General features: G+C 30.3%; 1 protein-coding gene across 3 annotated transcripts in view; it reads left to right on the forward strand.

Moving 5' to 3' along the window:
* The window catches only part of LOC130451393 (atrial natriuretic peptide receptor 1), a 110,032-nt gene that overhangs the window by 9,540 nt on the left and 87,136 nt on the right, over positions 1 to 13,356 (forward strand). For 2 of the 3 annotated variants that reach the window (XM_056790378.1, XM_056790379.1), the window contains exons 2-4: positions 9,469 to 9,661; positions 11,581 to 11,755; positions 12,495 to 12,697. In XM_056790378.1, the coding sequence (XP_056646356.1) occupies positions 9,469 to 9,661; positions 11,581 to 11,755; positions 12,495 to 12,697 (571 nt within the window). Of the gene's footprint in view, positions 1 to 3,127; positions 3,196 to 9,468; positions 9,662 to 11,580; positions 11,756 to 12,494; positions 12,698 to 13,356 lie in introns of those variants that run through there. The other variant, XM_056790380.1, reaches the window with a different exon arrangement.

The following is a 13,356-nucleotide window of genomic DNA, read 5'->3' on the forward strand; positions in this document are numbered from 1 at the left end:
TTAAAATGGGTAAAATATGAGCAATAGGAAAATATTATGAAAATTAAATTTATTGCAGAAATAAAATACAGGCGTTGTAATCGATATTGAACACTTTAGAACCACTTTTTTGGAAATTATGTGCAACATGAGTTAATGTGTTCCATGCAAAAATTTTAGTGCGCATATAAGTACATAATATGTTCCTCTATTAACTGAATTTCAAAATAGCCTTATAAATAGCCTTATATGTATATTTAGTATACATACATATAACTTACGACCATTGTTTCGTATTTTTTGAAACGTTTACAGAAAGTGGGAATTCTATCAATAATGTTCATATCCGATTTTTGTAGACTAATAAATTTTTTTCGGGCTTACCACCTATTAGATCTACTGTATCATCAAAGGAAAAAGGAAGGAACAAATTCATTTTTCACGAGGCAGGTGGCATAAAGCCATCACATATTCTTTAAAAACAACTGTTAGTCTGCGGTTCGTTGCTGGATTACCGTAAAAAATTGTTTTCTCACTGTAATCGTTGGCTACAATGATGGCTACTAGCCATACTTTTTCAGTTTATCGGTTATCTACACTCTAAACTTACATTTGCGCTGAAAACCAATTAATCCAATATAGAGAGAATAATACGTTTGCCGGTTCTGATCAAATGTTTTGAAACATTATTATTGATGCCAATTTATTTGTTTGCTGTCTTTAAATTCTAAGGTTTCTGTCGTCAAAGTGCTTTATTCTTAAAATAATCACAATTCTGACCTATTCGTAATAAATACTTAGCTCCCTAATCCATCTAGCGCCGGCTATTCTTCTAGATTTCGATTTTGTTATGCGAAATATAACCAACGAAAAGTTCAAAAACTGATATTACTTTGTGAGTTACAGAAATGTTTTCAGTACATAAATTCGTATAGAGAGCATTTTAGGGTCAATAACATTTCCAAACTGTGAATTGTAAAAAAATATTTTCTTCTAGTACGGTTATATCTAGGAGGTGTGTGTTTGGGTGATTTTGTTCTATGTTTATTTCACTTTATGCTTGCCGTTGGATGGTTGTACCCAACGCTGATCTATCAAACCAAAGTGATTTATTTTCCAAAAACCGTTTCTAAAAGGTACTGGAATACCTAGATTTATATATTATCTATTTGTTTATATAGAAAGCAGGCTTTCACGCAACAGTGTTTTCTTGAAATACCACTGTTATATATCGTATTGGCAATATAAAATTGTTATTCAAGATCTTGAGCGTCCACATTTTGTTAAGGTTGTCACTAGGGTCTCCAATCGGAGGTAAACACTTTTCTACAAGATGATAATGTGATGGAATGTTATCTTAAAAATTAAGAGTATACTCAACCTTCAATCTGATAAATTTTAAGCATTTGAAATATTTCGATGGCATTAGCTAAAACTACCAAATTATATGAAAAAGCACGTTCTAATTAATATGAGAAGATCGGTTTCTCAATTAAAGTGGATAGTTATTGAGAGACCCGAACTGAAACCATTTGGGGCCCTCAGTTAAAGCTCCCTGTGCCGTGGGATCTGGGGGGTATGGAATACCCTCAACAATGTGGAGGTCCGGGGTTCTTCCCTCGGATAATTTTTGAAAATCAAATTCTGGAAAACGAATGCCTAATATGATTTTCGACTTTTGTTGACTTTATTATTTATGAAATAAGCAATTCACATTATTTTATGGCTAGCAAAACATTACAAATCACATGTTTTATTATTGTTAAAAATTAGAACGGATTTCGAAATAAAGTTATTCACATCAAACTATTAATCGGTTATGTCAAAATTATTTGTGTGATAAAAATAATGACACATGGATTTTAGAGATTGGAAAAACAATAGTAACATTAATATTTTTTAAAATTCTTTATATTCAGCAGTTTACAATGTTGTTATACTAGAAAATTAGGGGCTTAACTAAATTGAGATTATCCGACATTTTACTTCCCTAACACCAAAGTAACAGTTCTTTTTAAGCAACTCACTTGTTGAAGCTATTTCATATATTACTTAATTTTTGTCTAAATCACGAAATAAATCCCTTTGAACATTATTGATAAGCAGATTGGACATAAGGTGGTCTTGGCCTAAAGATTACCGAAGTCGATTTTTGAATATTTTAAGTTCAGCTAAGTTCACGTGTAACTTAGCAAGAAACCATCTGAGTAGATTGTAAATTTGCAATTAAATTAACATAAAAAATAACATGTAACTTGGGTAGGTAATTTTTGGATAAAAACTTGACAAACCCGTAGAACCAATAACAGTATTTAACCTGAATGGACCCAGATAATTCGAATTACAAATACATTTTCAGCAGATACAGGCGTCTTTGTTTGAAAATACTCTAAAAATGTCAATCTGCAGGGACTTGATTTTACAGTAATAATTTTACCTATAGAGTTAAAGACTATTATAGAGCCGTGAATATATAGCTTTCAAATTATATTTTAATAAACCTTTGCAGCTCTGCTGAAAAATAATAGCACGACTGACAAATTCCACAGGTCGCACTAATTGCAAACGACTGACTGATCCAACTTCATCTGCTGCAACAAATAAATATGTCTCATAGAAAAATACCGTGTATTAATTTGAAGTATCTATCGCTACTCCGTGATTTTTTGTAGATTTATAATTAAATTTCAAAGTTACTGTCTATAGGGTCTAGACATCCGAGGGTTGTTATCTTAAGCGTATTATTTTATATATATATATATATATATATATATATATATATATATTAGTTTATTTCAATTCGTATGAATAATATTCTATGTGTGTACTCATTGAGTATACTCATACTTACATAAATTGAGTCCTTATAATATTCGAAATATTACTGTAACTTACATCCTGTGTGGTTTAGATGCTTCATAACTACATATATACTTTATCGACCGACTGGAAGAATTCGTTATAACTCTATCGTCTCACATTGTAAGATTTTCTTTAATATTTGTCACTCTTCATTTCACAATTTAAATGAAAAATTGACAAGTGTTTTGAATTATACATAAATGTTCTAAAAATAGATCCACTTCTTATCAAGTACTTCTACTAAAACAAAATATAAATTAGATAAATACGTTTGTCATCACTTTTACCAATATTGAGTGAGGTGTCCTTTATTACATTATTTTAATCGCTGTGTAGTGAAAGTTTAAAAAACAGGTATATATATATATATATATATATATATATATATATATATATTTATATATATATATATATATATATATATATATATATATATATATATATGTATATTATTAGACTGTTCTGATTAGGATGTGAGGGATATTGTTACGGTTATATTCATATGACGTACTTGATGCGAATCAATAAAATCAATGTTTTCTTCTTATTGTTATCGCATGAAAAAGATAAGAGCTGTGAGTAGTAGTTTTATTTAAATACTAACGTAGGTCGGTTTGATAACATATTCAAAGGAAGCTCCCATTAAATTAAGTCCCTCGTTTCATAATTGTCATTTAGCTTTAATGTTATTTTAATTTGAACTTCATGAAATGTTTCACTTTAGAAGTCTCCTTTAGCGGAAAACGCCAAACGCAAACATAGGGTATGTTTGAATTCTTAGCTGACCCTTAATAAGTTAAGAATAATAAAAGGTTCATGGTATAATGGCCAGATTTCGTGCTACATTAAGTCGAGCTCAATCTCATCTGAATTAGAGAGTATTATTGCCCGAAGACGAAAAATTTATCTACATACAAAAAAACTATAGCTATAGCCTATAGAACTCTCCAGAACTGGAGAATCCACAATGCGTCTTGGCTTTGGAGTAAAGATTTTCTACTAGGACAAATCGTAGGAATCTCCAATAATAAATATCAAAATTGGTACATGAGTCAGTTCTAAATATAAGAAACAAATAAAAATATATAATCGATTTATATACATAAGCAACACTGATTTTATTCAACCAAAAATCCGTAAAAATCGTAATTTTCTATATCAACACGACCACAAAAATTCATTGGACTTAAATTTGCTTCCACTATATTGGGCAGATTTTTTTTAAGTCCTGCTTATTACTATATGCAATATACAGGGTATTCCAGAACTTGATTCGGGAGTTGGTAGATGACGTGAAAATAATGCTGTAACATGAAAAATTTTTCTCATACAACCCCTCATTTCCTCATTTCTAAGTTATACGTTTTTAAAGTTGCGAAATCAGAAATTATACTTAAGTGTATTTTCTGAATTATACATTCGAACATTATGAATTTTAATGGATGATTATGTAAGTATATAAATTGTAATTATTTATTGAAAATACTTACAGGAAGTATTAAATCACAATCATTTTTAATTGGATTGCATACTATCGAAAATCGTGTTACTTACATGAGGAAAAAATTAAAATATAGAAAAATTTAGTTGGTCAATCTACAACTTAACAAAAAGACTATAATAAATGTTCGAAGTGGGCATAATGCACTTCTACACATTTTTGGAGTCTACGGAGGGTATTTCTTTGAACTTGGAAGAGCAAGATTCTGCCTTATAGCGTCATAATGGAAATTTATTTTATCGATCTTTCCATTCTTTGTGTTTACCATATACTAAGTTTTTATGATATCAAAAAAAAATAAATCCATTGTAGGAAGAGGGGAGGGGCTCCATGGTGCATGAACCACATGTCTCCGCGAATGTTTAGAAGATTATCACATAATATGGGGGGAAATCATTTTGGAAAATTTCTTAGTGTCGCTAACCATTATTATCAAAAAATGTGAGCCTACTAAATTATCACTCCATATTCCTGCCCACAGATTAACACAAAATCGATGTTGATTCTTTGTTTGAATTGTACCGTGAGGATTTCAATCCGCCCATAAATATAAATTATGGGAATTAATAAAAACGTTTCGTGTGGAACCAGCTTCATAAGTAAACAGTATTTTTCCAACAAATGTATCATCAACTCGTTGATTAGAAACCAACAAGCGTAGGCCGATCTTGCTGGATAATCCTCTACTTCCATGGCATGCACTTTCTGGATGTGAAAAGGTAAAGAAGTTGCTCCTGGAGAATCCTATAAATAGTTGTCGTTGATACGTTAAATTTTAATGACATTTTCCGTGCGATGGGTTGTGGGATCAACTAAAGCTGGGGTTCGTATAGTTCGTTGTTGACCTTCGCCACCTTTTTGGTAGGACACTTCCTAAAATATCATTTTAGAAAAAATAATGAAAACTAGTTACCTAATTTATGTAAACTCCAGAAGTGTGTTGAAGTGCAAGGTGGCCACTTCGAACATTTATTAAAGTGTTTTCTTTTGTTTTTATTTGATAAGTTGTAGGTTAGCCAACTAAATTTTTCTACATCTCAATTTTTTCCTCATATAAGTAACACGATTTTTGATAGTATGCAATCCAATTAGAAATGTTTGATTGTGTTTTAATATCTCCTGTAAGTATTTTCAATAAATAATTACAACTGTAATAATTTCTTCAGAATGTCAAGTTTATGGCGAACGGTTTTCTTGGCATGTACAATGATCTAAAAAAAATTTGCATATCACCTAAACCAAACATTTTATCGAGTTAAACAAAGAGTATCTTTTGTTAAAAATCGATTGAAAAATTTATGTTTACTATCGGTTGTCCCGGTAAAAGTTATGGATTGTTAACCATTGGGCATGAGCCGTCCCTGACCTTCAAATAGTAGTGTGTGAACTATTTGTTCTGTCAAACATACTACATGGACATACGTAATCAATCGATAAATATCATAATGTTTGAATGTATAATTTAAAAAACAAACTAAAATATAAGTTGTAATTTCGCAACTTTAAAGCCCTATAACTCAGAAATGAGGAGTCGTATGAGAACCAAATATTCAAAAAAACCGTAGGGAAACCAAATTTGATGATTGTGGGTTAGTTCCTGGCCATAGGTACTGTCAGAAATTCTTAGAATAAGTTGTTAAAATAAAATTTCGAGAAACTAATCTGTAACTAGATTTAAAACTGCAACGCTTAATACAAACTACAGTGATGTTACTGCCGTAATATTTGAAGTAAAATTGCTAAATAAAATACAAACTCGAATAATAGAAAAAGGGAAAATAGAAACAAAGAAGCTGATCTCAGCAAATTGATCTGAGCTTAGATTGATATGCTGTAGAAACGCTGTCGCTCACTTTTTCTCTACCTGTACCTGCAATAACATATTTTCAAGACTGTTTACGTTCCCTTTCTAATGGAAATGTTAAATTATTCTCTAAAATAAAAAGAGTATAGTTTATAAAGTATACAGTAAACTAAAGCTAGCGTTATTGTCTTGGTATCCTTGAACAAAAAATTAGCGGAAATCTTTAAAGTTTAAACTCCCACGTGTACGAAACTTTGAATAAAATTAGAATCAATCAAATACATTAATTATAAATAGGTTCCAAGCTATAAACCTAATTGCACTGGGCAGTTATTTACATTACCTTTATACGGTTTAATGTCCTTACATTATCATTTGTTAAACATTCAAAAATAATATTTTGTTACAACTTGCTAAAATATATTTGCAATTTATTGATTGAATATTGAATTTAGAAAATATAGATGTTTTAGAGTGCAATCAAATCTATCTAAAAGTTTTTATAAATAAAATTATGTAAATATACATGTTTTGATTTATGGAATCATAATATGAACATGTTTTCTGTATCTAAATATTTTCAGGCAATAAAATTTTGTTTACACGTCTACTATACATATTGATTCGACAAAATTAACATCGATTTTTAACTATTTATCTTATAACAAGTTATTAAAATAAATCTAGTAACTTAAGAGAAAATATAATTCTTTTTTGATAAAAAAATTATTAAATGTACTAACTAAAATTATTTTTTGATAAAAAAAATACGAAATGTACTAACTAAAATAGTAGCTAAACTATAGGAATATATTTCTATCAGAAATTATATTTATTAAATCCGATTCAATATTTTAGGTTTTTAGAAAAATTCAATTTGATTTTCTTTTGTTGATACTTCATTGAAACGAATTTATCATGAGAATAATATTGTTTGGTTCTCAATAAAAGGGTAATTATTCTTAAAAAACCTACTTCACACAAGCTCACTGATGATTCCATCTTGATCGAATCCAAAGATTCTGAAAACGATGTGATAAAAGTGATAACTTTGGACTATATTTGTTCAGCCTAGGATAATATTAAAGCATTAGTTCAGCATTTTTTGTAGTTGCAGAGAATTCATTTGTCGAGGCCTTGAAATTAGTACCAGTAATTGGATTTCTTTATTTCCGGTTCCGTTTTATGAACTGGATTTGAAAATTAAGGTTTTATTTTGGGCGAGAGGGAGAAGACGTGAAGTAAAAAAAGTTAAGAATAATTGTTGTTTATCACATCTTTATTTATTCAACTTTAATTTACTATCGAATGGGGAACTGTTTCTTGATGTTGTTAAGCAGACTGAGTAATGGATCTATTTTTTGATTACGTTAGATTTAACTTAGGTTACGCTATTTTAATAGGCCGATAACTTCAGAAACAGATTTCGTGTAATTCATAAATCCAATTATCCGTGAAACCAGAAGTAGGTAGTAATTTTTGGCATCTTGAACCGCGATAAATGGATTCTGCGGTATCGCAAACGCCAAATTAGCGTGGTTTATTACAATTCCAAACCGGATGGATACGGAAGTATTTCCAAAGTTTGAACAAAATTATGTTCAAAATTTTAAACGAGCCGTCTATGATAGGTAGATATAAAAAAAATTAAACCATTTATCAGTTTCCGAAACATATTTGTACCAAATCTCTTTACAATGTTGCTAGGATTTTCGACATCACTGTAAGACGTGTATAATTTTTATATACCTTTTACCTTGAAAAGGAATGTCATCATAAAATTTCATTAATGAGTGAGCCCTACGTATTTTTTCAGTTTATGCAGACATTCACTCTTACCTGAATTCCCAAGAAGCTTAATTACTATATCAGTAAATACCACGACAATGAAATTGTTATAGTATTTACTAGTCCCATATGTGCAAAAAAATTATGCAAGATCAAAGTTTGCAAAAAAGAGTTTTTGTAACTAGTATTGTCAGCTTTATGATGAAAATAGTTCTGACCAGAATTATATTCATGCTTTCGTTAATATTCCCCATTTCTATAATTTAGTTTCCACGTCATGTGTAAGGTAGTTTTAATTGAAGTGATTTTTGACGTCCAGTTGTTCCCACAATAAGTTTATTTTATTTTTGAAGATTTTTCACTCAAATTCAACAAAATGTGAAATGATTTCATTCAATTTTTTTTAATTTAATATCTTCCTGAATGATTGCTACCGCAGTTTCCATGACGAGTTTTTGATATTACCTTTTAATTATTATAATAATTGTTAACAAAAATAAATTGTATTTTTTGTGATAATGACCAATTGATATTCTAGTTTAATAATTATATCATCCATATTTGAATCATTATTATTTTCTATATATTTCTCCATGGTGAGATTAAATGCTTCATCTCGAGGACAAGAAACATAACAATCAGTATGATTCTTCATGTTTAAACCTTGCGAGCAAAAACAGTTTTTTATATTATCAGAACTAGTTACTTTCAGAAAAGATTCTTTGAATGAAACTATACAAATTCTTATCCGAAATTGCTGTACTCGTTTCTATTCATATTATTCTTCTTACTAACAAAAGGAGCAAAAATTATTTAAAAATATTTGATTACACGGGCTCAAGTACAAAAAAGACGATTAAACCTTCACTTTTTTCCAATGCTTGCAAACAATAACGTTCTCATGCTACGATCCACAGTAACAAATTCGTTTGAAGATTTTTAGGGATGAAGAAAAATCGAGACAGAATTTAGAAACCACTTCAGCATAAATTTCTGTGTACAATGTTAGCAGTTAAATCTTCAGTAGAGAACCTTCAGGGATAACGGTATTGCTATGAGACCTCAGAAAAAAGAGCAGTGGCATTCAGATTGACCTGCAAACGGGTGTTGCTCATGTCCAAAATATGAGTTACTCACAATCACTTTTCTCAAAATTATCCTGCAATATTCAATAGTTTTACTTATATAACGATGTACATAGTTACAACTTCCAGAAATGGAAAAAATATTGTTATATAGAAAATTATATATCGACAATCTATTGAATCACTCTGCATATGAAGAAGTATTATCGGATATGTTACTTCAATGGCTTTTGAGCTTTTATGAGAAATATATCGGTTATATTAAATTAGTAATTATTAATAAAAGCACCCGCCATAGTTTGATTAATGTTTCTCTTTCAATTTTTCTTGGCCAATTGAAGTAATGGACATGTTACAAATGCTATGGACTATAATTTTAGAGAAAATACTTCTCTTTCCATCCATCTTCTTTCAGACAAATAGTTCTGTTCATCCAATTCTATTTACAGGCAATAAACATCCTACATCAAGTGGAAAAGGATGTTAAGAATCTTGGCATCTTGCCAAATGAATTCAACGTTCATTATTATCCACACGATGATGGATGTAACCAAGGTAAAGCTTCAGGAGTAATTGTGCAAGCTTTACAACAGCAAAAATGTTTTCATCTCATCATTGGTCCAACATGTGATTATTCAGTAGGTAAGTGTAATAAATAATTAAAATTGTTGTTTATCACATCTCATTTTTGTTTACCAAATATACCCATCTACATATAACTTTTTATCGATTAATAAAATAAAAATCGATTAAACAGAAGTTAAAAATTTATATATTGTGTTAGGAAATATTCTCTTAAAGGATACATTGGAAGTTTTATATATAATATTGAAAGATTAAAATAAATAATTCTATAAACTTCAATTTCTTATTCACATAACCTAACCGAAACGAAATTCGACATGAATTACAACCTCTTAAGCATAGTTCCCATCGAAACGGAACAGCCCGGCGAAGCACGGTCATACGAAAAGTTTCCGCCCGAAACCTGTAGATGTCGGCACTTGTCAATATAAGTTAGGAAAGATATTTGTGCATGTTTTGAGATATTCTCACTAAAGCTCCAGCAATTTTTGACGGTTAGTTTTTGTTTGACGATCGTTTAAGTCAAGATTTTTCTGAAAATGGAAAAAATAGGATATCGAGGTTATGACTCTTTAAGATGGTCGTGGGATTGTGCTCAGTGACTACCTTCAAAAATATGAAACAGTAACAAGAGAGTATCAAGCATCATTGCTTAATAGTTAAAGGGAGGAATTATAAAGAAGAGACCGAATTTGAGGAAAAAGAAATAGTATATTTCATCAAGACATCGCTACTTCTTACCCTTGGGTGATCGCCATAACTGAAATTCCACTTCGAATTGGTTGACCACCAGTGTATTCACGAGATCTTACCTTCAACGACGCATTCCAGTTGTCTAACTTCAAAATTTCCATCAGACGAGAACGTTATCGTAAATGCAGACGCTAATTTTGAGCAGAAAGGCTGCAACTATTATTTGGAAGCTTGAACAGGTTAGACTATTGCAAGTGTATAGACTTGAAAGTAGACTATGTTGAAAAATAAAAATGATTACGAAAAAAAATGTCTTGTTACTTTGTTAGGTTGGAAACTTTGGATACAAACCTCGTAATTCGGGATTCTAACCCCACATAAACCTACTAGGCGATTTATGTGCAGGAATGCAATTAACAAAACATGAAATATTGAAAAACGTAAATGAGTAAAAATTTGGAGTGAATCTGATTTGGAGAAATTATTATATAGGTTGGAATGTGTGTATTATTTGAAAAGAGAACAAAAAATATCCAGGTTAATTGTTAATTTCTGGAAATGGTGACTGTTGGATCAGAATTTTACTGGACGTAGCTTTATCACTTCTTCTCACTCCATACTAAAATACAATCTCAAACTGTTTGCATTGACTATAGTTTTTGCCACTGTAAGAATATGAAAACTAGTTGACAGGCGCACACGATGCTGGTTTGCGCGACTTGTATTCAAACAGTGCCGCTAATTTTATAATGTACATAGCTGTGCCAGGTTATTCTGATTTAGAGAGCGCTCTGCAGTGGTCATTTTTGGGAGGGGGCTTAAGAGTTTGACACAGATGGAACATTAGTCACATTAGAATATAAGAAATCAATAGAGTTTATAAAAAATGGCTGTCAACTTTTGAAGAAAAATTTATTGTGGGTTCCCAAAGAAATATCGATAGCTCACAATTCCTCTGAAGAAGTATCATATAATGAAGAAAATATGAAGTATCAATTCCATTCCTTTGATTAGATCGGCTTCCACTCATAAATTTTCGCTTAGTATAGTAGTAGAATAGTAAGAATGCGTTTGCGATTAATGAATATTTTGCAAATCGCGAAGTTAATAATCTTACACAAAATGATCAAAGCTTCGATTTCAAAGGATTAATTTCGTTAAATTAGTTGAGTTTATGACGGTTACGTTATTTAAAGCATAAAATCCATATAAAGATTTTTCCAAAATTGTATTATTTGGATACCACTGTTGACATTGTTATTTATTACATTCATATTTTTTAGCAACTGTTGCACGGATGGCACAATATATAAAAATTCCTACATTAACACCTACAGGATTGAGTTTTGATTTCACAGACAAAAAAACAGAATTTGGTGACGAAGTTTATTTTTTAATTAATCCAGGGAAAGCTGATTTCCGAGCGTTCACAGAATTTTATCACCTTATACATGATAGGTAAATGACATATTAATAAAAAACGCGATCTAAAATATAAATATCTATAGAAAATGGAATGTTTCCATGCTTCGAGTTATTTTTCATGTTCAAAAATTGCGTTTCATTTCTCATAGAATTCAAATGTTGCATGTCAATTTGTTCAATTTCAAATTCAAATCATCTACGACGATTTACTTTTGGAAAATCAACAAGGGTTTACTTAGATCACCTTTTTTGAAAAAAGTGGGACACAATTTAAAAATTTACATCCTAAATATCTTCCTTCCAATAAATAAAATGAGAAATTTTCATTTTAAATGAATATTTTTGTCATAGTATACTTATCCCCTAGTGGGGGTAGACGTTACCCTCATAATAGTGTCGACTGTTGCATAATGCATAATTTTATGGGACTTTAATTCTATTTTTAATGTTCGCCGATCGGCTTCTGAAAATAGCTTCCTAAACCTCTAGAAGTCATTAGAGGTCTATATAAATAGTTAAGACATCACTAACCTTGTTTGCATTTTCAAGAATTAACGTACTAGTCACGAATTTCCTAGTATACCTTTGATGGATGAAAATGGGTGCCTTCACTCAAATTTGTTGGTATTACCTCAGTTATAAATAAATCCTGAACTTATACATATTTTTCCTGACTAAGTTGCTTATTTGCGCAATATAATATTTTTGCTTGTTCAAACTAACTTGTTTTATGTTTTATGTTTTAAAAATCGTGAGTACATTTGAATTTTAGATATAAGTGGACAAAATTAGTTTTCATGTACCAAAAAAATGACCAGCAGGAAGTGAGTGGATCAAAGGCTTGTTATCTTTGCATGACTAATTTAATGAATGAATTGAAAAGTAGCAAAGCAGATTACGTAGATGGAGATCTTGACAATTTAGGACAGAATTATACAGAATTCTTAACAAACAAAGTGGGAGTAGATTATGGAAGTGAGTATATAAATTATTATACATATGAATATCAAAATATCATCTACTTCAACTTCAAAAAGGTTTTACACTCTTAATTTGTATGTTTGCGCTGGTTATATTTTGACGTATACGTTGTAAATGATCTATTAATACGATATATAGGGTATGTGAATTGTTCCATTTTTTATGAGGACAATAAAAAATTATTTTGATTTGATGAAGATACATTTTAATTCATACTTCCTTCGAATGTCTATTCAAATACATAATTCAATAGGAGCTTACAAATGGGTATTTAACCCCTTTGAGAATGAACTTTTATATTTCTTCAAATATTCCAAATCTGCTCTAACGTAAAATGTAGTGTGGATGAGATGGAAAAAAGTCGTAAGTAGAATTCAGTCGCGGGTGAATTTTTCAACTTGACTGCTCCACATCTTATTGTGATTGTGATAAAATATAGAATAATTGAAATGTCGACATTTATGTGACGACTTAGAAAGGAGAAATCGAAAATTCAACACTGTATTTCTGATTGCTCAAACACTGCTTATCCCGAAATGAGTTTTCAGATGTACTTTGCATGGATTAATTTTTACTTTTTTGATTTTTGATGTGTAGGATGATTTTTTCAAAGTCAAAGTCCATATTTATGCTGAACTAATTTGTTTTAATGA

The sequence above is a fragment of the Diorhabda sublineata genome, chromosome X (genome assembly GCF_026230105.1).
Source record: "Diorhabda sublineata isolate icDioSubl1.1 chromosome X, icDioSubl1.1, whole genome shotgun sequence".
In the NCBI taxonomy this organism is placed as follows: domain Eukaryota; kingdom Metazoa; phylum Arthropoda; class Insecta; order Coleoptera; family Chrysomelidae; genus Diorhabda; species Diorhabda sublineata.